Source organism: Thrips palmi, unplaced genomic scaffold, assembly GCF_012932325.1.
Source record: "Thrips palmi isolate BJ-2018 unplaced genomic scaffold, TpBJ-2018v1 HiC_scaffold_7, whole genome shotgun sequence".
NCBI classification, from domain to species: domain Eukaryota; kingdom Metazoa; phylum Arthropoda; class Insecta; order Thysanoptera; family Thripidae; genus Thrips; species Thrips palmi.
Window position 1 is genome coordinate 10,860,899 of NW_023144634.1, and position 23,790 is coordinate 10,884,688.

The 23,790-nt window shown below is 61.1% G+C and overlaps 1 protein-coding gene across 1 annotated transcript; it reads right to left on the bottom strand.

The window, feature by feature from the left end:
* Positions 1 to 12,793: 12,793 nt before the first annotated feature.
* Positions 12,794 to 16,676, bottom strand: LOC117652224 (the record flags this gene model as incomplete). The annotated part of the gene is made up of 9 exons (XM_034396963.1): positions 16,574 to 16,676; positions 16,177 to 16,325; positions 15,946 to 16,096; positions 15,722 to 15,871; positions 15,526 to 15,645; positions 15,255 to 15,427; positions 14,852 to 15,189; positions 13,667 to 13,803; positions 12,794 to 12,886 (listed from the first exon to the last, which is right to left on the bottom strand). Coding segments are annotated over exons 2-9 (1,278 nt in total), but the record flags the coding sequence as incomplete, so codon positions are not given.
* Positions 16,677 to 23,790: the final 7,114 nt, after the last annotated feature.

Consider the following 23,790-nt stretch of genomic DNA (forward strand, 5'->3'; position numbering starts at 1 on the left):
TTGAGTGCCTTTTCGACTTGTTATATGCGAACAGTCTGAGCGTTACGTTTCATAACTAACCCGCAGCAACTGAAAGGACGCTACAATCTTGCCCTCTGGTGTCCTGGACTGCGATCGGGTCCGCAAACCCACTGGTACGACGGTAAGGGTCCCGACCTGGAAGAACCCCCGGAACAAGGCTAAACGCGCCCGTCAGACGCCACCAGAAACATGACAGCAAAACACGCCCAGATCTGGGCGCCTTATTTCTCATACCCGCAGTTATTCCGGCCGTGTCCGGCTACCGGAGCCGCATAAAAGGCTCTTTATTAGGATGATAAGAGCGACCAGTAGCCGCGCCGTGGCGTGCCGCGCCGGTCGACTCACTCATCACTTTGGATTGACAACGGCCTCAACATGCGTGCCGCCACTTCCAGAGCGGCCCGGGCCCCTCCATGGCCCCTCCATGGCCCCTCCATGGCCCCAGTGACTCACGCTGGAATCAAAATGAGTTGGTCATTTTCCCTCCGGACTCCGCAGCCTGAGTCAAGTTGTTGGCCCGGTGGCAGCCTCGGGCGGTAGCACGCAGATCCTCCACCGACGCCACCCACCCCATGGGTGGGTGCGGCCGGAGCCCCCCAGCGAGCGACGAGCGCCCGGTCAGTTTTTGCCCAGAAAAGCGGCGCGAGATGACGAGTCGGATAGAAATGGAATCTCGTCGCCGCGGCATGGAATGCTCACTTATCATGGCGGCTGTCCGAAGGCCTAAAGGGCTGCGGGGCCGAAGGGCCGCCAGGCGGCGCGGCGCGGCCGAGCTAGGCGTCGTCGTCCGTCAACGACGCGTCCGTCACTGCGTTCCGCGTCACGTCCGTGTCGCTGACGCCAAACTGACGAGTTTGTGACTTCCATGAGGACGAGGCCGGGTCACGCTGTGAGTCACTCTGGGTGGGTGGCGACGTCCCCGAATGTCTTTCCGCCCCTTCCCGACGGCCGGCCGCCGTGTCCGCATGCTGCCGTGCCTCGATGACCAGCGTGCCGCGACCGAGGGACCGACCGGGGCCCCTCGAGTCACCCTGGGTCTGGGCCGGCCAGCCGCCAGGCCAGCCGCCCGGCCGTCCGGGCCCCTGCTACAATCTCCCAACTTGTCTTGTCGCCCGTTGTCGGTTGTCAACCGCAGATTTACTCCCTTCGATTTGAATGCGACAAGTGGGCACAGCACGGCGCGGTGCGGCGGGGCCGGCCTGCCCGCCAGGTACCGGTAGGCAATGCTGCCCTCAAAACGGGCTATCGCCTATCCAGCCCGTCAAAACGGAGTCACGGCCAACCCCCACCCTGGGAACGGCTTGGCTTCCTGCAGCACTTCACGCAGTGCTCCGGGAGGCGAAGCGCCCGATCAGCGTGTTGACGCGGCTCCTACCTCCATGGGCCCATGGCGTGGCTGACGTCTGGCCAGGTGGTGATAGACCGCGGTTTAATTAGAGGCCTGCGCCGTGCCTGCACCTCGCCGTCGAAGCGCGGTCTGGCCACCAAGTCTCTCTCTGTCTCGCGCGCCTGTCCGGGACGCCTCATGAGTGTGAGAGAGACCGACGGAGTGACGAAACGACTCTGCGTGTGCGTGTCCGCCAGTACGGCCCGCTCGCCCGTTCACCAAACTCCTCGCTCGAGAAAAGCGCGGCGTGGGGATTCGAACCCCGGACCCGGAGGTGTGGCGGCGCGGCACCGACTAATTGGGAGGCCTGCTAGTGTGGGATGGGAGATATGAACACAGGAAGTGTTTCGAGTAACGAGTGCTTCGTTAAAAAGCGCGCTTGAATGCCTGCCGCGCCCGCTCCGCCCACGCATTGCAGTGGCGCTGCATCGGGTCGCGTCGTTGAAAATATCGCCTGATTTGCAACGCGACTCGCTTTCCCTAGCCGGCACGGCGGAACGGCGGCAGTGTGCATAGCCATACCGGAGAGCACACCGCCGTGCCGATCTGGCCGACATCTTATGCGCATGGTCACAGGCCTGTGGCCTGCCGGCCTGCCCGGCCTGCCCGGGAAGGGAGTCCCCATGTCCATACATACATAAGGAAGGAGGATGTGAAAGGACAGGGGCCCTGAGGCGTCGTGCCGGCCGGACTGAACGGGACGCGGCGGGACGCGGCCAGCAGCCCCGTTTGGGGTCCTGAGTCCTGGCGGAGTCCTGGCGGGGAAGGGAAGTCCTCCAGGATGCGTTCAGGTTCCGTTGGCCAAATCGGGAATCAAAACGAACGAACTGGTGGTGGAATGAGTGCGAGACATCGACATCACTGGCTGTGTCCAGACGGCGCTCGCTGCGGCAGCGCAGGCCGCGTGCTGGCGAGGGAGTGAGACAGAAGGCAACATTTAACGGCCCGGCCCACAACAAGCAGGCCGCCAAGTTCGTCAGGCAGAATAAGGTGTCGGGGAGCAGCGGGGGGCGCGGAGCCAATAAGGCCCTCGTCGTGCGTCCTCGTCGCACGGGCCGCCTGCCGCGCGGGTGGGAGGAGGACAGACGCCGTTGTCCGAAAGACGTTCGACTCTCTGGACTCGGTTCGACTTGGACAATATCCATGTTTCAGATCGCCCTCCACGGAGCACCCTCGGTGTGTGTGTGCGTGCGTGTCTCCGGCGTGGTCCTGGAGTCCTGGCGCGTCCCCATGCCCCTTTCTCTGTCTCTTTCTCTCTCTTTTTCGTTCCCGGCCCCACCGTCCTGGACCGTCCCGGACAAATCACGAGGAGAAAGACTCCTGCTTTGCACGTTTGGCCTCTGTCAAGTCGGGCCGACTGTGCCGGGCTGCGCCGTTTGAGCCGTTTTGCAAATCAGCGGCAGCCAGTGACAGCCGGCCGGCAGAGCGGGGCAGGGCGGCCGCAGTTTTATTCGGTCGAAGATGATTCCAATGGAATGCCAGACATTCAAGCTCGCCAGAGATGCCTGCCGACGTTCGGAAAAGCCAGGACCGCCAAAATAACGTTCCTTGCATTTATTCCCTCGGCACGGGCACGTACGTTCCAAGGAACGTGCTTTAAGTGCGGCATTCGACTTCCAGGGCACTAAAAAATCTAATCCTCCGTCGTGGGTTCAAGTGCCGTTCCGGGGGGAAGCGCTAACCCCTGGACAAACTAGACCCAATAGCAAATGAATTGGTTGTTGCAGTGGCAAAGGTTTATGGTTCGCGCGGTCGGCCGGTCGGTGCGGTGTGCACGCGCTAACTTTGCAACTTAGTGGCCTCTCCCCTTCCCCCGGCGGATCACATTAGCACTACGGGACTTGTAGGGCCCCGGCCACTCCGTTGTAAATCGCGGCTAATTTTACGGCGGAGGCGTAAAGGCTGTAAACCGAATGGCACGGCACGCACATTGTTCTCCAGTCCGTAATGTTGCAGGCGAAGTACAAAGTTAGTTGTTTCCGTTCCGTCGCGTTAGTTCGCCGTTCGTCCGTCGCGGTAGGGGCGCTGCCATCGGCGAGCCATCGGCAAGCCATCGGCGGGGACAGGCGAGGCAGCGCGACGATCGGGCACCGCTACGCTACGCTACGCCAGGCTGGCCAGGACCATCAAGACCATCAACCGGAACACGGTTCGAACCCCGCGCGCGCCCATTTCCCCCGACTCTTTTGTTTGTTTGCTACGCCGGGGCCGCTGTGTCTCTCGCGTCGACCCCGCTGCGACTTCAAACGACGCCCGACGGTGTCCCAGTCATTTGCGCGCGAACGGCATACTTTCGCGGGTTCGACTCCCGCCAGGGTGCCGTAATTTTTTCCGTCCGTCCGTCCGTCCGTCGGGGCAGCCCTGTCCAGTCACCCCCTCCTCCCCCTCCCCTTTTATTTGAAGAGGCCCTGTTTATGTGGGGTCGGCTTTTCGGCCGCTTTGACGGCGATGAGACAACCCGAGTCGCCGCAATTAATTTCCAGTGGGACGGCGAGGAGGTGGACTCTCTGTGTGTGTGTGTGTGTGTGTGTGTGTTTATGTGTGTGTTGTGTGTGTGTGTGTGTGTGTGTGTGTGTGTGTGTGTGTGTGTGTGTGTAACCGGGTGACGCCGCCGCGTCCAGGCCGCGTCCAGGCCGCGTCCAGCCGCGCGTCCAAAAGGGGCGAGGAATCTCTTGGGCGGCTTTTCTCGGAATCCGGGCCGGTGTTCCCTGAAGAACGGGAGGAAGACCGGCGAACGGGCCCGGTGTAAGTGGGGAGGCGGAAAAGAGTGTGGCAGTGTGCGAGAAGGACGACGGGGACCTGGAAGCCTTCGGCATTTGCGCCGCGACGCAACGACGACGCTTCGGCGCTGCAAAAAGCGCCCTAAAGTACACGATTCACGTTGGACGACGTTTGACGACGCGGCCCGCCGCCCGGACGGACCGCACAGGACGCATTAAACAGAGAGAGCGCGCGAACAGTGGGCCTTCCGTCTGTCTTCCTCGCACTCGCTGCTCCTCGAGTGCTAGAGAGACAGGCTCGCCGGCGGGAGCCGAGCGCCTGCGAGGTAGGCCCGCCCGTTGCGCAGCGGAGCGAGCGGTTGCCTGCCTGCCGGGCGGCAAGCCAGGCTGGCAGCCCAGCCCGCCGCGCGCAGTGTCAAGTTGAAGCGCCTCGCCGTCCGACAGTCCGTCAGGCCGTCTGCCAGCGTAGGCGTCGCATAAAGAAAATCCTGTTCCCAGCGCAGCGCCCTCTTGGCGGCCCTGTCGGCACTGCACGCCGTCCATCGCGAGCCTGTGTGTGCGTGTGTGTGTGTGTGTGTGTGTGTGTGTGTGTGTGTGTGTGTGCGTGTGTGTATGCGTGCGCGCGCGCTCCGACGGCACTAAAGCGAGCGTCCGCCATCACCTGGGAACAAGAGCGTATCTCCTCGGCCGGGGTCCGGCTGGTACGGCGCCGCGACGGACATCGAACGTCCCGCGGCCGAACATTGTTTACCGACTGGAAGCTGTTTTGCAACATAGCTTCGTTTACTTTTTCGCTATTCTTTATTTTGCCGCCGCTCCGCTCCGCTGCGCGCACGTCGTGACCTTTAGCGCGCAGTGCATGTCCTGGTCCTGGCGGGTCCTGCCTGGGGTGGGTGGTCTCCTCCAGGAATAATGCATGCTGGAGTTTCGCCGGCGGAGAGTATACCGAAAAATATGACGAAGTCGTGCTTCAAAGCGCGAGGATAAACGAAGGAAAAATCTAGTTTAAGTCTCATTGACGCGACGAATATTTTCTGCTTTCTTAACTGATCCCTTGTTTGAAAATGAGTGGAGGCTCGCATTCGGAGCGTGGTCGATCCACACACGTGTTTACTTACGCTGCTCTCTCTCTCTCATGAACCGGCCTGCCAAGGGGTCGACGTTTCTACCCCGAGGCGCAGCGAGTGAGGTGAGGCGTCGCTCCCAAGTCGACCTACACCGCTAAAAAGCGATCAGTCACAATCCGAGGCTCCGAGACGCAAGGAAGTGGACTTTACGACGTGAGCTTGGCGGTTAGGCCGTTCTCTGAGAGCTCTGTTCTCCGCTGGTGCTTTCAGACTCCCCTTCCGGCCTTGCGGTGCAGCAGGCTGCAGTGTACTGCCTCCGACCGTCCTTTGCCGCACGCTAGACACGTTTTGAGCTCCAGAGTCGCTAAATGGGATTCGTGTGACCCCACCAATGGATTGCTCTCCGAACGAGGAACCCATTGGTGGGGTCACACGCTAGGCTCGAGTCCTGTGTAGCGACTGTGGAGCTCAAAACGCGTCTGGAGTTTGTGCCGCCTCCACCGGTCTCTCCCGGCAAATCCACTGTGCAACGCTCGCTTTTTGGCAGTGTGGAGTCATCCGGAGGTGTGCTGTGCGAGCTGCTTTAACGGTGTGATTCAAATTGGTTTTCGGGTGCCCGGCGTGCCGGCCCTGCCCGGCGGCGCCTGGAGCTGAATTTGGAATTAGTCGTCGTGAGCCGCTCCAAGCGCTTTCAGTCTGCGAGTCTCATTTCTGTTTATTCAGTGGCAGGGGGCTTGTTAGCACATCAACAACGCGTGTAGGTGTGTGTGTGTGTGTGTGTGTGTGTGTGTGTGTGTGTGTGTGTGTGTGTGTGTGTGTGTGTGTGTGTGTGTGTGTGTGTGTGTGTGTAAAAGGGTGGGGGGGAGGGTTGCTCTGGACCCTGGACCAAAAGAAGGTATAGATATGTACTCATTATTTTCGTGTTCGACAAAGAGAAAAGAAAAGGCACCTTTCAACCATTCGAACCATTTACCGGACCAAAAATTAATGACTTCAGTATCGATTTAATTGGTGTTCTTTCACGTTTGTAAACAGTACCAGTATGGACACCTCCGGGCCGCGCCAAACGCACGGCAGGGCAGTTAAAGCGAGTTTAGGAGACATTTCAAATTCGGGAGGAGGAGGAGGAGGTGGAGGAGGAGGAGGAGGAGGAGGAGGAGGAGGAGGAGGAGGAGGAGGAGGAGGAGGAGGAGGAGGAGGAGGAGGAGGAGGAGGAGGAGGAGGAAGAAGAGGAGGAGGCACAACCGAGGCGATGCACTTGGGGAACGACTCCGGGTCGTAAAGTGAGATTCGACTGGCGAGCGATGCCGGAGGATGGTCTCGTCGCTGCGTCTCTGTCGCACGCACGGTGCGTCCCGCAGGGGTGCGAGAGAGACAGAGGGCCGTCGAAGGGACGGGGAGGGCGCGTCGCTTCTGCTTCGCGGAAAGGGTAGTACCTCATGGCGGCCCAGCGGGGGCTCTGGAATCCAGCGACGTGAAAACCTCCTGGAAAACCGCCGCTGCCGCCGACGGCGACCTGGGCAAGCTCCTCCTCCTCCTCCTCCTCGTTGTTGTCGAGGGCGGAGAAAGGCGCGCGGCTGCATTGACGCGCTAAACTCGAGTGTCATAAAGGCGCCGTATAACCCGGCATGCTAATACCGAGGGCCATGTTTGGCGAGGACTTGGGCCGTACTGCATCGCCCGGCCGTACACCGTACCACGGCACACTGGCACGGCGTGGGCGAGGCCGGCCGGGCCAGCCGGGCCAGCGCCTACCGTGTTTGACGAGGCCGGCCGAGCGGCCCTAACGGACGGCCGGGTGTCAGGGACTGCCTGCAATTTGCAAAAAAAAGTAAAAAAAAATGTTGCGCTGGTATGCGTTTGAAGACGCCCTTCCCCGGGTCACAATTGAAATACCATCGCTTCGCTTCGCTCGTCCACTTTGAGTCAACAGTCGGCGGCAGTTTGAAACCGCCATAAGCACTGCCCCACTGGCTTGCCACTTTATGCCTTGTTACCGAAGGCACCCGCAGGCACCCGAAGGCAGCGCTCTGCTACTCGTTCGATCAGTACCGTGCTCTGGGCCCCGGAGCCGTCCGGGCAGGGCGGGCAGGGCGGGCTCCCCATTGTCTCCGGCCAGACAATGGCCCCCAAACAGCCACCGGGGACCTGGAGTCCAGGGAGTCCCGGCACCGTGCTGGCAGTGCTGGCGGCGTCATCGCGGACCTGCAGGCCAGGCCAGTGGCCAGCACCACCCACCGCCCGGTTCCGAAGCGGCGCTCTGTCTCTCTCGCACCGCCGGGGACGCGCCGGGAGTGCGACAGCGACAGAGCGGCGCAGGACGCTGTTATTGGCGGGGCGTAACCCCGGGTCCGCAATAACCCCTCATTAAAGGGAAGGTACTTGAACAGGCAGGCCGGCCAGGCCGGCCACCTCCCGAAAGCTTATCTCTCTCCACCATCGGCGACGCATTCACACCCTTGCAAAGGACCATTAAAATTTCCCTTGTTATTCCACTCGGGCTAACAATGGCGTTCGGAAACGGAACTCGCGGGGAGTCGGGCGCTGTCGAGCCGCCAGCCGTCGGCGGGGTGCACCATGGCGGCGAGGGTGGCCGCCGGAGAGTCCACGGACACCCGGAGTTCCGGCGGCGGGCGACACTACTCTGTGTGTACACTGGCAGCGCGTGGTCCGCGTCGCCGCGCGTCCTGTCCATCGTCTGATTACAGGGTTGCCGACGAGCATGCCGCAGCAGCGCCGAGGTGGGCACAGGTGTTAATTTGGCGGGCGGTGGTGGCGGCTGACCGGCCGGCCGGTTGGACGCGAAGCACCGCCACCGCCCGCCCGCCCGCCCCGCCCGCCGCGTCCCGGTGGCCGGCCGGCCGGCCCCTCGGTGGCACAGGAAGGGGCCGGGCCGCCGACGTCGTCCCGACGCCGCCGACAGGGCGTGGACGTCACGGTGTTGCCCCTCAGCGCCGCCCACGCTCCGTCGCGACGACATGCTGCACTTGTTATTGGCCAGCAGGTCGGCCGGCCCCGTCGCTCTGTCTCTGTCGCTCCGGAAGCGACCCGCTGCAGAACGCAGCAGACAGAGTGAAATCGCCGGGACTTTTTATTGTTTCCAAAAATGATGTTAATCCGCGAGGCGCGCGCTTTGAATGCGAATCCGCAGGCGAGGTCTCCGCAGCGAATGTACGCGCATTCCTCCAAAATGAACTCCTTAATCGAAAATTAAGGAAGACATTAAGTCGCTGGCTTGGTCTCGCTCCCACACTGCATGGCGCCGCGCCGGGCCGTGAACTCGCCTCGCCTGCGTGCCGGCCACCCGTTTTCAGCTCGTCCCCGGCAAAACCAGCCCGCCATGCTCGCGAAAAAAAAAACAAAGGCAGAAAAAGACAACTGCACGTCTTTTTGGCGTGGCTGCGGCGGCTCTCTGGCAGCGAGCAAGGCGAGGTTGCACCGCGGCCATATTCTCGGGAATAACCGGCATTGCCCGGTTCGGCGCAAAATTACCCGATTAATTAGAAAAACATACACCGCCGCCGACGACGACGACGAGGACGGCGCCGACGGAATCCGGCCTTGCCTGAAAATCGCACGGCCGCCTTATCGCCGATGCCATCGCCGTCCGGACTTCGGAAACGAAATCACAAAATCCGGAGACGTATATTTATGCCCGCGTGTCGAACCGAACCGAACACGGCGGCGCTGCTGACGTGCGCTGTGCTCCGCCACCGAGTGCCGGCGGGCTGAGGGTGCAGCGTCCACAGTGGGCCAGAAGCCGGTGGAGGCGGCCAAAACTCTACACGCGTTTTGAGCTGCAGAGTCGCGAAATGGGACTCGAACCGAACGTGTGACCCCACCAATGGATTGCTCTCCGAACGAGGAATCCATTGGTGGGGTCACACGTTCGGTTCGAGTCCTGTTCAGTGACTCTGGAGCTCAAAACGCGTCTAGAGTTTTGTCCGCCTGCGCCAGGCCTCTGGCCCACTGTGAGGCGGGCGGCGAGTCCAGAGCGTTCCGTCGCACTCGTGGGGCGGGCCGCGGGGGTGCGAGAGAGACGCAGTGCCCGGATCAGCCTCCAGCGTGCTTGTATATTGCAGCGCGCGGCGAGTCGCGGCGACGACACGTCTGATTGGCCTGTTTGCCGTGGGATTAGCTGGGCACGGCACGCCACGCCACGCCTCGGCCGCATGCCGAGTAATGACATCTTGATTGGTCCTCTGCCCCGCCATGCTCTGGGAGGTGGCGGGGCGTAGTGTCTCTGCAAACAAACCTCGGCCAGCCTTTGATCGATGCAGGGCCTGCACGGGGCCGAACCCAGACCAACCATTCATTCAATCATGTGGCGAGCAGAGGTGGGGGCGAGCGGCGGGCTCTGCTCGGGGCCCCTTGCTTCCGCGGCGACACCAAGAAGATCCTTTCCGCGAACACCTCGTCGGCCGAACGCCCCTAACGGGGGGAGGTGTCGAGATCCGTGTAGAGCACGCTCCTCTCTCTCTCTCTCTCTCTCTCTCTCTCTCTCTCTCTCTCTCTCTCCTCTCCCTCTCCCTCTCCTCTCCTCTCCTCTCCCTCTCCCCCCCCCTCTCTCTCTCTCTCTCTCTCTCTCTCTCTCTCTCTCGCTCTTAACTCGGTTCGTGATTTACGCCCCCTGGACACCGCGGGGCGTTTTTTGTTGGCCAAACTTTTTGAAAGGAGTTATTGGGGTCGAGCGCATGTCTCGGGCCCAACAGCCTCCAGCCCAACCCGAGGCCCATTGTGCTGGCAACGTCATACCCACAGCATGGTGTCTGCCCGTGCGCCGTGTGTGTGAGTGCGTGTGTGCGTGTGTGTGAGAGGTCATCACAATTCATGAAATTCGACAGGCGAAGACGACGAGGCATTTCCAGACAGTAGCGGAGAAATAACGCGACCCGTTAGGACGGCGCTTTCCAAAAACGCATTCAAAGTATTCTATAAAGTATTCAAAAACACGGGAAGGAAATAAATAATGCCACACTGTCGGGTTATTTGTTTTTATTGTCTGCCAATTTTCCTTCGACAGGGCGGCGGGCTGCAGGACGGACTGGACATCCTCCGGCTAGAGTCGGGTTCTCCTCGGCGAGGCGTATGGCGACTGGGAGCCGTATGGCCCACCTCCACCTGCAACACGCGACCGTTCACCTCGGACACAACAACGAGCCAAAACACGCAGCACTGCGCAGCGCGTCCACTGGCAGAGGGCCGCTGTTCAAATGTTCCCGCGCACAGCTGCGGCGGCGATACCCCGAGCGGCTGGAGCGGGCGGCCGGTTCGCAGGGTGGCCGCTGGGTGGCGCTAGTTGCCTGCCGCGCGCCCCGCGCGCGGGGTAGCGACGCGCCCGGCCGGCACGGCGAGCAGCGATACTCCACGCCACGCGGCGGGTACGCGGATACTCCACGCGCGGTGCGAAATGTTCCACGAACCGTTGCGCATTTTGAAAGGAGGAGACGAATCCTGCTTTCCGGTCGATCGAGCGTTATTCGAGCATCTCGCCGTTTCCGCGGCGGGCTAAGCCGGCTAGTCGGGCACGTCGGCCCGGAGGGTTTGAAGCGGCGTCTCGGAGGGGAGGCGCCGGGGTGCGAGAGAGACAGAGCGAGGCTGCCCGCCGCCCTTGAAACTATTAAACCGGCTCAAAGGGAGATGTTGCGCGCGCAGATAAGCCCGCGACACCCAGCGACGCCCCCGGGCCCCGGGGCCGCCGGCGCGCCAAGGAAGGCCCTATCGTTGAGTCGGCCCGTCCGGATCTAATTTGGCGGCTCGATGCCCAACTTTTGAAAGGCAAAGGCACGTGGCCTCCACTCCAGCGATGTCGGCATTAAGTCACTCGGAAAAGCCTCCGCCGGGCTCAGCCACGGCGTAGCCAGCTCAGGGCCGCTCGGGGCCCGAGGGGCGCGGCGCCCGGCCCGCGCGATTGGCTACAGTTATAACAGCGATCCTCTACCGATCGGCGAACTACAGCAAGGGACGGGCTAATTGGGGGATGGACTCGTGATCCCCTTGAGCAGCCAGCCTGTTTTCACAGCGCGCCGCGCTGGGCCCGTCGAAATGACTCCGAGGCTTGCGGAGCTGGATCCCATCTTTCTAAGATCGCCCGCAACCCAAGGCCTCTCATCCTTATCACCAGCTCGATTCCAAACAGTGTCCTGGTCGCCCTGTCTCTCTCTCGCAGTCATGAGAAGTGCGGGTGCGAGAGAGACAGAGCGAATGTTAGAAAATGAGCCTGAAGAGGTGACCCTATTCGCGCTGCTGAATTCACTTCCACAAGCGGCTGGAATGCCTTCATCCCGTCGCTGCTCCGCTCCACTGTCTTGAGGACAGGCTGCTGGCTGCCGGCTGTCGCTTAGCAATGTGCTGTTTTTTCTCTTTTTCATTAAGCCGGAGTGCGCGAGAGAGGACTGGCCCTCGCAAGACGGCGCAGCGTGTCGCAGCAGTCGCAACAGCGGCAGCCTAGTTCCGGTCATTGCTGGCGGCCAAGCCGACATCGCCTGTCTCTCTCGCACCCTCGCGGCGGGGCGGCAGGGGTGCGAGAGAGACAGCGCGCAGCCCGCAGTCGTCTCGGGCCCCGTTTGCCCCAAATTGATCGGACGGAAGCGCCATGAGCGGCGTGGAGTGGCTGCAGCGGATTCCACCCTCCTTCTCTCCGTCTCCGTCGCACTCACGGGGGGCCCTGCAGCGCGGCGCACCCCTTCGTCCTTCGTCCGCTCCACTAGGATTGTTCCCGGTTAGGAGAAGTTAGCGGTGCCGGCGCGTTTACAAAGACAATATTTGTTGACTCTGGTGGATTGATAGCGACCGGCTCCCCGTCGATCTGGTTCCCATCCCGGACTCCCAGTGCGCAATGCCGCAGCGAGTCTCCGTCAGACACACTGCCAATACCCCGTCACTGGGTTGGTGCGTGAGGACAACATGGAGTGTCTTTCGATTTCAGGGCACCGAAGAAATACTTTCCCACAGTGCGCCAGGGTCTTACCTGCAGCAATGAGCGCACCATAACAAACAGGGCACCTTCGGCAGTCAGCCTGCCCCAGAAGTACGCCGGTACAACCCTTCGCCCCTCCCCCCCTCCCCCCGCCCCCCGATTGTTTTGAAAGGCCGGCCCGAATGCTCGAATGCCCGAATGGGCGATTGGTGGGTCCGGGCCTTGCCGGGCCTTGCCGGGCCTGCCCGCCCCGCCGACCCGGCGCCACAAACGGCGCTTCAAACGGCACCTTGTCCCAATCTATTTGCGGTGGGTCCGCCACCGAGACCGAGGCCATCAAGGCCATCAAGGCGACGTGAGGGTCAAAAGCTCGGCCTCGGCCTGGCCTGGGTTGGGGCGACGGCAATCCACAGCGAGCCGCAGGCCACAAAGGACTGGAGGTGGAATCCGAACTCGCTCTCTGTCGTGCGGCGTCCCGGGGGGTGCGAGCGCGACGGAGGCCGTGGTGCTGACGCCGCCGGGGTAGGCGACTGGACTCACTGGACACGCTGATGCGCGTGGAGCTGAAGCTCCTGCTGGAGGCCTTGAAGTGGTGCCTGGCGGCGCGGCGCGGCGTCCGCTGCGCCTTCGTCGTCGGGGAGGTCGCGCCGTCGGCGGGCCGTCCCTTCCGCCGCCGCCTCTTCTTGCGGTCCTCGCGGACCACGTCGCCGCAGTCGCAGCAGTACACCTGCACCACTGGCTTGCCGCTCGCCTTGGCGCCCAGCGCGTTGATCTGCGGGGCAGGCAAAGTCGCGGGTTCGAATACCGGCCGGGTGATTCACATTTTCGCGTTTTTTTGCAGTTGTTGCGAGCGTTTCCCTTCCCGCCTCGGCGCTAATGGCGGCGCGAGGTTTGAGCTGCGATATTTCATAGTGTAATGGCGGTATTGAAATGCAGCGGCGCGCTGCCCTGCCGTTTGAATCCGACTGTCTCTCTCGCACTCATGGGGCGTCCCGACGGGGAGCGAGAGAGACAGAGAGACGAGACGATCCTTCGGGCGGCCGGACGGGGCCTGGACCACCATTTGCATGCTACTATTCAAGCCGGCAGTGGTTGTCTGTCTCTCTCGCTCCCTCTCTGAGTTCCACCCCGCCTTTCCCGGAGCGCGCTCCGCCAGACACGGGCCGGGCTCACTGAAAAGACATCACTGTGGCATCCGCACGCGTGCGCTTGTTAGTTTTGCCTGCATTATGCTTCACACACACACACACACACACACATACACACATACAAGCACATACACACACACACTCAGGAAACATGCGCCCCAGCCACAAATACGCGCGCAAGGGCGTCGACAGGGCTGCCGTTTCTACGGCGGCCCTTTTACCTTTTCATATTGCGACTTTGCGCACGGGGCGTGGCGGGGCGTGGCGGGGCGTAACCTCAAAGGCAGCAGCAAACGCAGCGCAAGATGTTTTCAGGAATCCCACCCGCCTGTGTCTCTTATGCGGGTCGCGGGTTCAAATGCCAGCGGCCTTTTTTTTTCTTTTCCTTTCTGGTGCGCACTTACTGCCTGGAGGACCTCGAAGCCTTTGACGATGCGGCCGAAGACGGTGCTCTTGTCGTCCAGTGTAGGCAGCGCCTTCATCGTCAACATGAACTTGGAGTCGTTGCTGTCCGCCTTGGCGCCGATCGTGCACAGCAGTCCTGGAAAACAAACAAGAATGAATGTGTTGACTTTAAATAAGAGATCAGGGTGGATCCTATCTGCAGCCAACACCGGACCCGAGCCAAGCCACACAGGGCCGCCGTGTCTGAACCGAGTAGATCCCCGCCTCGCCCCTCCCGGCTGGAAGTGAAATCCAGGCGGTACTGCTTTAATCAGAGCACAATTATTGTTCCCCGTATCTCCTCGTGTGAGAGGGACCCCGACCACGATAGAGCCGGCTGCTGCTAAATATGAGAGAACAGACAAACAGACAGAGGGACAGGCAGACAGACAGGCAGACAGCAGTGAGAGGGGCTCCGGCGCTCGGGTCCCTCCTGATGTGGAAGAGTAGGAAGAAGACCGCGCCGACTAAAGCCCCGGAGAGGGGGTAGGCCGATTAAGCCTCGCTCTTTAAGAACCCACGCAATGGCGACATCTCCGAGAGGTCTGCCCCGAAGTGGAAAAGGCTTCAACTCGCCAGCAGATCCGCGAGTCGGAATTGATTTCATCAGCGGCCACCTGTGTCGCGGGCGCGTGCTCAAGTTTTCCGCGCAGTGCCGCTCTGTCTCTCTCGCCCGTCGAGAAAGACAGGGCGACGAAGCTACCGCACTGTACCCGGCACGCCGGGGTGCGCCCGGGCGGACACCAGATGTACAAGAATGCTGCCGCGCCGGCAGGGATATCAGATTATTTTGCGGCACTGACTGCCCAGGCTGCCAAATGAACATAATCAGCAGAGGGCGGGCTAGGGGCGGTAGGGGCGGTAGGGGTCGGAATGAAATGGGACCATCGCAACGGACCCCTGCCTCTGGCTGGGGGCACTCCGCGTCTCAAGAACCCCTGTCACCGGCTGGGTAGGCAACACAACCTGCAGAATGTTTAACCCCTGTCATCGGGAGGGTAGGCAACCCAACATACAGAATGTGGAACCGTTGCCATTACCATTACGGGCTAGACCACAACTTGAACTAGACACGTGCCCGCCTGCACTGTAAAACGAACCCTTGCCACCAGCAGGGTGGGCGGCACGACTAGTCCGGGACGTACCCGGCTCGCAGTGCGTGAGGTCGTTCTTCTCGTCGGGGAAGGGCTCCCCGCCGTGGATGGAGCTGCCCGCCGACCCGTTCCTGTTGACCACGTCGCCGCCCAGGCAGTAGTAGCCGGGCAGGATGCGGTGCAGCGGCGTGTCCTTGTAGGAGTACGTCGTGGGGGTGTCCTTCTTCCTGTCCTTGGCGGCGTCCTCGGCGTCCTCCTCGGGCCGCGGCGCCTCGCCCCGGATGTGCGCCAGGAAGTTGGCCACCGTCTGCGGCGCCTGCTCCTCGAACAGCTCCACCTCGATGCGGCCCAGCAAGCGCTCCTGGCTCGTGATGAACTCCATGAAGACCCTGAAGGCGGACGACAAGGGTTCACAACACCGTAGTTTTTTCGTAATTTCAAAAAAAGTGCAGACCTCTTCCGTCGGGGTGCTTCCGGGTCCACGGGCGGCGGGTTGAGCATGGGCAGCGGCATGTCCCTGTTCGTGTCCTTGAGGAAGAGCAGCGGGAACCGACACACGAACTTCATCTTCTCCACGGCCTTGTTGAAGTCCCGGGCGCACTCGTCGCGCGTCGGGACCTGTGGAGTCTGCGGCAGGCGAGGCAAAAACGGCGGGGCCTCGTTGTCAGGCTGTGTTTTTGCGCCAATGACTGACCGCCACCTCGCCGCCACCGCGCCGCCCTCACCGCAGTCTGGATGAAGTAGAGCAGCGCCACGTTGTCCGCCTCGCGCCTCACCATGTCCCACATCCGCTGCCGGTAGTTGGACTTCCACTCCACGTTCGGCGCCGACGTGTCCACCTTGCCCTGCAGCACCGAGCAAAACTCCCTGCAATAATGAGCGGCAAGGGAGCGGCGAAAAAACGGCGGATGGAGGCGAGACCTTGGTCCGCCAGATGGTGCAGATCCTCTCCAGGAGCTTCTTGTTCTCCAGCATCATGTCGTCCAGGCGGTACGCGGCCCGCTCCGTCCGCGGGATGCGCGGGTACAGGCGGGGCGCGTTGTTGTCGATCTTCTTCTCAGGGTGGAACACCTAAAAAAGCACGCACAAATTAAAACAAAGTAAAAAATTTGGAAGAGTTATACGCATTGCTTTTGGATGGGTACCCTCTCGGAGTGCTCCATGCGCTTCTTGATGTCGAGCTTCATGTCGATGAGTTTGTTGGCCGGCTGCACGGGGAAGTAGTGAACTTTGGCCGCCTTGTTGAGGTCGCCGATCTCCGTCCGGGTGAATTTTCCTCGAGAACCCCCTTGACCTCTGCGCGGCGTGGAACACGTAATAAATATTTAAGTACAGTGTAAGGAGCTTTCGCAGTGCTGGGCGCTCCGGAAACTCACTTGACCACGAGCTGGCGTATGTACTTGGGCTCTAGCAAGTAGGAGCGAACGCTCTGGGTGTTGTTTCTGGCAGTCGCGGGCCAAGGTGATCCTGTCGTCCTTCCCCGCTCCGGCATTTACCGGGACGCCCCCAGGATGTCCTACGTGTCCTGCGCAAGGCCACCCTCTGAGGCCGCGTACAGTGGGCCAGAAGAGGCGGTCAAAATCCAGGACGCTAAAAAGGACTCGAATCGAACGTGTGACCCCATCAATGGATTGCTCTCCGAACGAGGAATCCATTGGTGGGGTCACACGCTCGGTTCGAGTCCCATTTAGCGACTCTGGAGCTCAAAACGCGTCTAGAGTTTTGGCCGGTCCTCCGCGCTCTCGGACGCCACGGCGGTAATGCCGCACCCACCTCGACGGCCGCCCCTGGCCGCCCCGAATCGTCTTCCGATAATTTGGCCTTCATGGTGGCGGTGGCGTGCTCCAGGCTGGCCGCAAGGCACCCCAGGCCCCAGGGCGGGGGGCTCCGTCCAGGCTGCAGCCCCGCAGCCCCCGCAGCCCCGCCCGAGGCCTCCATCGGCCCCATGGTCGCAGCGCCGGCAGCGCAGCGCAGCGTGGCAACGGGCGGCAACAGTGGCACCACCGCGGACACTCAATCTCGCATCGATTCGCACGCAGCCGCACTGTAACATCAACGCGAGCCTCACGACTATCCTGCCTCTTCGGCGGAACTTTGCCCCGCGGGGCGGCATGTTGACGGAATAAGTTCCACGCTCCTGATCCTGGGTGTGTCTGTGTGTGTCTGTGTGTGTGTGTGCTGAGTATTAATTGGTCGGGAGGAACTCATGCAGCTGTGCGCCCCGCCCCGCCCCGCCCCGCCCCGCCCCAACAGCCCTGCTCTCCTCCACCGCGCAGCGGCAGCTAGGCTCCGGTTGCGAATAATTAAATTCATTACACAAATAATTGGAGCTGTTGCTTGCGATGCTTCTGTCGCTAATGGCACCACTCCCCTCGGCCGAGGGCCCCGCTCCGCCCCACCCCGCCACGCCCCGCCGCGCCCCAGTGGGGGTCCTCCGGTGGCGTAGCTAGACAGGTGCTTTGTTGAAACCAAGACTTTTTCCTGAAGTGAGTCCCACGATGTTGTGTTGTGTGGCGATGGCCATCACACAGTGACCCGAAACCCGCTGCCTGCGCTGTCACCTGGCTGATCTTTCCACCCCTCGTCCAGCGTCACCGCCTACGCCACTGCCAGGGCACTCCGCAGCGCACTTAGGCCCCCCACTGCGAAATAGTTGCTAAAACGGCCGGCAGGCAGTGGAGGCGCTCTCGAAAGGGGGAGTGGCGCTTCGCACGGCCTGCACCAGGCCTGCACGTGACTGGACAATTTATTTCTTAAACGCCGCGACATTTACTTGCGGCCGGCTTAATGAGAAGCCCGACACGCCGGGACCGCGGACTCGCTGGAGCCTCTCCTGGAGGCAGTGCCACCACACTGGGAGGCCGAAATTCCCACGATGCACCGAGAGGGTTGCCAACCGGCGCAGAGCAACTTCCCACAGGCATTATCCTGCCTGCAGGCAGGGTGAGGTTGGCAACCCTCTCACCACTGGTGCACTGGCAAGTCGCAGTGTGGTAACACTGCCTCGAGGCGCTGGAAGGGAGGCCAGTCGTCCTTTTTCCAGACGGGCGGCGCGAGCCCGAGAGGAGCCAAGCCATCGAAGAGAATGATTCGTCCGGAGGCAGAGTGCCCGGCCCCGCCAGTGGCGTGGGCAGCAGCGCGTATGAAAATACGGGGACGTTGGTCACTCCGGGAATGGAAGTGGCTCTTGTCATAATAATATTTTCTGGGGCATTCCGGGAGAGTGTCCACGTCTCGTGTCGCCGCGCCATGGCCATGGCGCAGCAGCGCGCGTGGAGAGTTTGAGTTGAATAACAACAGCCGAGATTCCTTCCTTCCTGTCGGCGAAACTTGGCGACGGCGGTATCCGCCAAACTTGTGACTTCTCCGGATCGTTAGAAATTGACGACGTTTCGTTCCGCCGGGCGGCCGGGCCGGGTGAGTGTGACGGATCACAGTGGGCCAGAAGAGCGGTGGAGGCGGCCGAAACGCTAGACGTGTTTTCAGCTCCAGAGTCACTAAATGGGACTCGAACCGAACGTGTGACCCCACCAATGGATTGCTCCTCGAACGAGGAATCCATTGGTGGGGTCACACGCTCTGTTCGAGTCCTTTTTAGCGACTCTGGAGCTCAAAACGCGTCCAGAGTTTTGGCTGCCTCCACCGGTCTTCTGGCCCACTGTGCCCACTGGCCAGGCGCGCTGTCCGGCAAGCCCCGGCCAGCCTGCCAAATTTCGACCTCGTCCGTTCTTTCTTCTCTCTCGTCCTCCGCGGAAAAGAAAAGGATGTGCGAGAAAGTCGCTTGCCCGAACGGAACAGTGCGCCGGGTGCTTTTCTTGGACCGCTGTTGTGATAAAAGTTTCATATCGAAACGCGGCGCGCCACTGCCGGAGTCACATGTGCGCCGCACGCACCGGTTTTTGTCTTTGGCACTATTTGCGCCACAGCCGGCGTGGCCGGTCGATTTAAGGCAATAAATCTGCCTTGTTTTTGTTGTTTCTTTTTTTGGTCCAGGGGCGTGTTTGGTGCCGTCAAGCGTGTGTCGGTTTTTGCCAGGCACTTTTCATATGCCAGACTGCGCGGTGGAGATACCACCTCACCCAGAAATCGCAGGCAGATGGCAGTGCGTCGCCACCAAACTCACCAAAACCAAGACCGAGCAGTGAGTTCTACTGAGAGGGCACAAGGCGCATGGCCGGGCCCGGCGGGGAGATGGCACCTTATTACGTCACGTTGTACTTCTTGCATGTAGGTCAGTGGGCACGCCGCACAGGCCCGTGTGTACTCCACTCGCGAGTCGCTCTACTTACCCGGAGGAAGAGGGTCGAGAGGGAGGAGGAAGAGGAGACAGGATTGTGTCTCCTCGACGCGGAGGTGCGACAAAGTTAGAACCAACGCGTGCCCCCGGGCGGGAAATTCCATGAAACTGCTGCAGGCTCTCGTTTCGCCACGAAACAAAAAAAAATCTAAATTAATTTGTCGTTTTTTTTGGTGACTCAAAAAAAATGTCTTGCTGTGATTGTGGCGGTCTGACCGAAGGGGTTTGGCGTGCGACGGTGTGTGCGAAAGAAGGCCCCAGTTTAAAGAGGCCGCCCCATCACGCCCGACGCCAAGCCGACGCGCTCCCCTCTCCCTTCCGGCCGCCGGAAATGAGGCATTGTACGTCCCGCGTTTCCGGCCGATTTCCTCACTCTTCGCTCTCTTTCCCCCGCCGGCTTCGCTCTCGCTGCTTCGGCCTGCTCTCGCTCGCTCTTACCGCTCTCACTGCCCTGGCGCGGCCGCCGTTACGCCACTGCAGTCGTGTGTGCAGTCCGCCCCCACATTCGGATTGCGATTTCGATTCGACAGCGACATTCAGGTTCGCGTTCGCCGGCGTGGCGCGCCGTTGGCTTTCCCAGGCCAATCAAACGTTACGAATATTACTCCCGGCGAGCTGCAGTCGCAAATGGGGTGGACGGCCAGCGGGTAAAAATGGGGGACGGGAGTAGGGGGGACCCATAGCAGGCTCTGAACGATCTGAAAGGCCCCGAGCCGCCCCGAGCCGCCCCGAGCCGCCCCGAGCCGGGTCGGAACAAATTACTTTCAAACAAGCATTCCCCATGGAACAATGGCGCGACGCGCGACGCAGTCCTGCTTCCGTTTCTTTGGCGGGGCGGGGCGGGGCGGGGTGGGGCGGGGCGGGGTGGGGCGGGGCGGGCAGATTGGGCCAGCAATCCCCTGTCTTTCTTTCGTCCGCCTTTAGAACGTTCCACGCATTCTCTTGCAGGACACCCTGACCAAGGGGTGAGAGAGAGAGAGAGAGAGAGAGAGAGAGAGAGAGAGAGAGAGAGAGAGAGAGAGAGAGAGAGAGAGAGAGAGAGAGAGAGAGAGAGAGAGAGAGAGAGAGAGAGAGAGAGAGAGAGAGGAGAAGAGAGAGAGAGAGAGAGAGAGAGAGAGAGAGAGGATCACTTCCTCCTGCTTTTGGCCAGGCCAGGGCCGGGCTCTGGCGGGCATTCCGGCCGCTGCGTTTCACGGCATTGACACAACACAAGGGTCGGTTGCTTTTGACGACCGAGCGCCTCGTTTCCGCCCAGGCCTGGTTGGCTCCGTCCCTTGAGCCCCTCAGGTGCTCAGGCCCAGGCAGGCGGGCTGGCAGGCAGGTCGCCCACCCCAGCAACGCACTGGCGACGCCATTTCAAAACAAAAATCCAAACTGTTTGTTGAATGCGTTTCCAGGACGCCCCTCCGCCAACTTCCAGCGCGAATGGCTCGGCGCTGTGCGCTCGCGAGGCCGACCCAATGACACAATCAGGATCGCACCATCGCCAGCCTCCTTATCCAATCTCCGTCCCTGACCCAGTCAACAAAACATAGTCCCGTGGACGTCCGAGGGACGTCCGGCCGGGACTACCCGGACCTCCCGGTCGGACGTCCGAGGGGACCTCCGGATGGCAAAGAAAACGCGTCCCCTGGAGGTCCGTGGGACGTCCGAACCGGACGTCCCGGGTGGACGTTCCGCGGACGTCCGCCGCAGACGTCCGTAGGGACTATCCCGGCGGACGTCCCTCGGACCACCGAGGGACGTCCCATGTTCAGCGTTAAAAATTTTGGTTAAAAATTTGAACGCAAGTGTGTTAGCTTGACCTTAATTTGCCACTCCCGACCGTCCTTACCCTTCACCTTTCCCTTCGGACGATGAAAACTCGTTGCACGTGGGGAGAGTCGAACCTCCGACCTTCAGGTTGTGAAGCAGCGCACTTATCCACTGTGCCATGCCGCTCACATGCAACATGACGTGTAGTGTCTCGACTACATGATACGTCGCGTCCACCGTAGCGATGTCCCCGTCGGACGTCCTGGGGAGGTCCCAGGGAGGTCCCGCGCGGACCATACCCGGGACCATATGCATGGGTCTCGTTTCACACATTGAGACATGACTTTGGACTTTTCCTTCAAAGTGTTGTCATCTCATCGAAGGGCCATGTCCGAACAGTATGTACCTGGGACGTCCTCAAGGAACATCCTCCGGGACTAGCCCGCTAGGACCAGCTTGGGACCACTGGCAGTCGGGCGTGTTGCCTATGCGCCAGGGGCCATGTCCCAATAGGACGTCCCTGGGACGTCCGCAAAGGATATCCGCCGGGATCAGCCCGGCGGGACAGGCCTCGGACCACTGGTACATCGGCGTTTTGCCCAAGCAACGCGGGGCCATGTCCCAAAAGGACGTCCTTGGGACGACCCAGGGACGTCGGCCGGATCTAGCCCTTCGCAACCTTTCACGGGTCCCGATGGGACGTCCGCCGGACCTATGGAGGACGTCTGCTGTCGGCTGGACCCGTCGGTTGCACCGGCCGGGTGGTCCGAGCGGACGTCCCTGGGAGGTACATGAGGGACATCCCCAGGGGACCATGCAGGGACCACTACAGGGATAGTCCGAACATGGTCCGTCCCGGACCGGGACTATGTTTTGTTGACTGGGGAGGGGGTCCTGGAGGTGAGGCCGCCCCCTGGAATCCTGGAATCCCGGAGTGGAGCGCGGAGCCTGGGAGGCCTTGGGAAAGGCAGAGTACCTGGCTGCGGCGGTGTACCGCGCACGGCGCCGGGTTTCGGAAAGAGGTTTCGTCGCCAGGAATACTAACCAGGGCCAGGACGAGGACGACGACGAGCCTCCCGCGCGCGGCGCCGTGGCGCGCAACCCCCGAAGTCGAACCGGAGTAGCCGTGTTCCGGACGCGCCCCCCAGATACCACCTTCTCGGCCGCCGGGGTCTTGGCTGCAGCTCGACTCCCAACGTTCTCTCTCGCTCTCAGGAGGCGTCCCGTTGGTGTGCGAGAGAGAAGGATTGTCCTGGCTGTGGCGCGCGGCCCGCATAGGTATCGCTCTATGATTCAAAGGCAATACCTTTCTGAAAGGGTCGAAAGTGCGGTGCGGCGAGCGTGACCTGGAAAAGAAGAGTGGAGGGGGCTCCCTCTGCCAGCCCTTAACAATTTCCGCGCGGTTTTTCCCCGTCCCAAGAGGCGATCAAAGTTGAACCTGTGGATACTGGCGAGGCACGGCGCGGCCGGTCCAGGCAGCCGCAGTGCGGAGCCCTTCGGGTCCCTTGTTTGGTCACGGAGCCTCGCGAAGGAGCACACAGACCGGAGGTACTAAGAAATTAAATTCTCATCAAACAGGGCAGTGATAATTTAGCAGCCGGGGCCAACTTTTGGTGCATGCCCACCGCGGAGGGGGGGGGGGGGGGCGTTTTGTGGAACGCCTGGAGGAAGACGGCCGAGTCGCAGGGACCTTATCCGCGAGCACATCCACAATAACAAAGAGAGACAAACAAAGTCTCATCAGGCAGTCATCAAATGTCGGAGGGGAGACGCCCAGGAGGCGCCCCGCCCGACGGGGACGCCTGGCGCGGGACTGAAGTGCGAGCAGATAACCGAGGCGGAAAATAAAATTAGAAAGCCGGAGACGTGAAAGGGGGAAAAGGGGGGAGCTAAACGGGAGGGTTCTTGTATTTGTTTTAATTTGACCGCAGTGGCCTGCAGGCCGGCCCGGGCGGCCCTACGGCAGTGTGGTGGCCTCCTGGTCCCACGGCCTCACTACTCGCAACGAGCCCTTGTGTCTGCCGTCCGCAGAGCGGCAGAGGAACATGAAAAAAGAAATAAACAGGCAAAAACATGACCACTTTCCCAGCGACGCACCGTCAACTTGAAACAACAGAAGAGACAACACTACTGATCTTAATCTAAATACATAATTCTAGTTTAATTTGAAGCGAAATCTGTGACCACCTGTTTATTTTGTCAACAAGAAAAATTGTTTCTGGGATAGTCTTGTCAATGACTTAACAGGGGGTTTAAGGTGCGCCTCAAGTTCCCCCAAAATTACTCCAATGTGATTGGTGGTGGGAATCTTCCTTAAGTAATCACAATTGGTAAAACCATAATATTTTGCCCAAAGTCCTGGCCCTTCACCAGGCCGCCTAGCGCAATGCACACTGCGGAATCCAACAGGAAGTCCTTAGTTTGAGCCAACACCTCCGGCTGGGCCGGGCAAGGGGCCGGGCCTCCTTGGAATAGCAAAATCGAGATAACTCTCACTGAAAGTTGGGCGAGTACGCCGCGCCTCCGCGCCTCGGCCACAGCTTCCGTCTCTCTCGCACCGACGGGGCGCTCCTGGGGTGCGAGAGAGACAGAACGACGGCCGGCTTTGCTTCCCGACGCGAAGAACACCGCCTTGTCTCTGGAGCCCCGCTCAACGCAAACAGGGATTCAAATCTAATGAATCTTCGGGCAGAAACCGCTCTCGCAAAACGACGACGACGTCGCCATCCTGGTCTTCCACCGCCCCCCCCCACACCCCCTTCTCCACGACCTCGGCAATCTTTTTTTACTGCGGACCGCACACCTCTCCCTGGCAGGCACTCGGTTCAAGACCCACTGGAGAACACTTGGCGCTACTTTTGGTGTGCGAAAGCACGAAAACGGGGTTAGCGCTGCTGCTGGAGCCACTAGGGGAAGTGGGGGATGGAAAGCAGTGGGG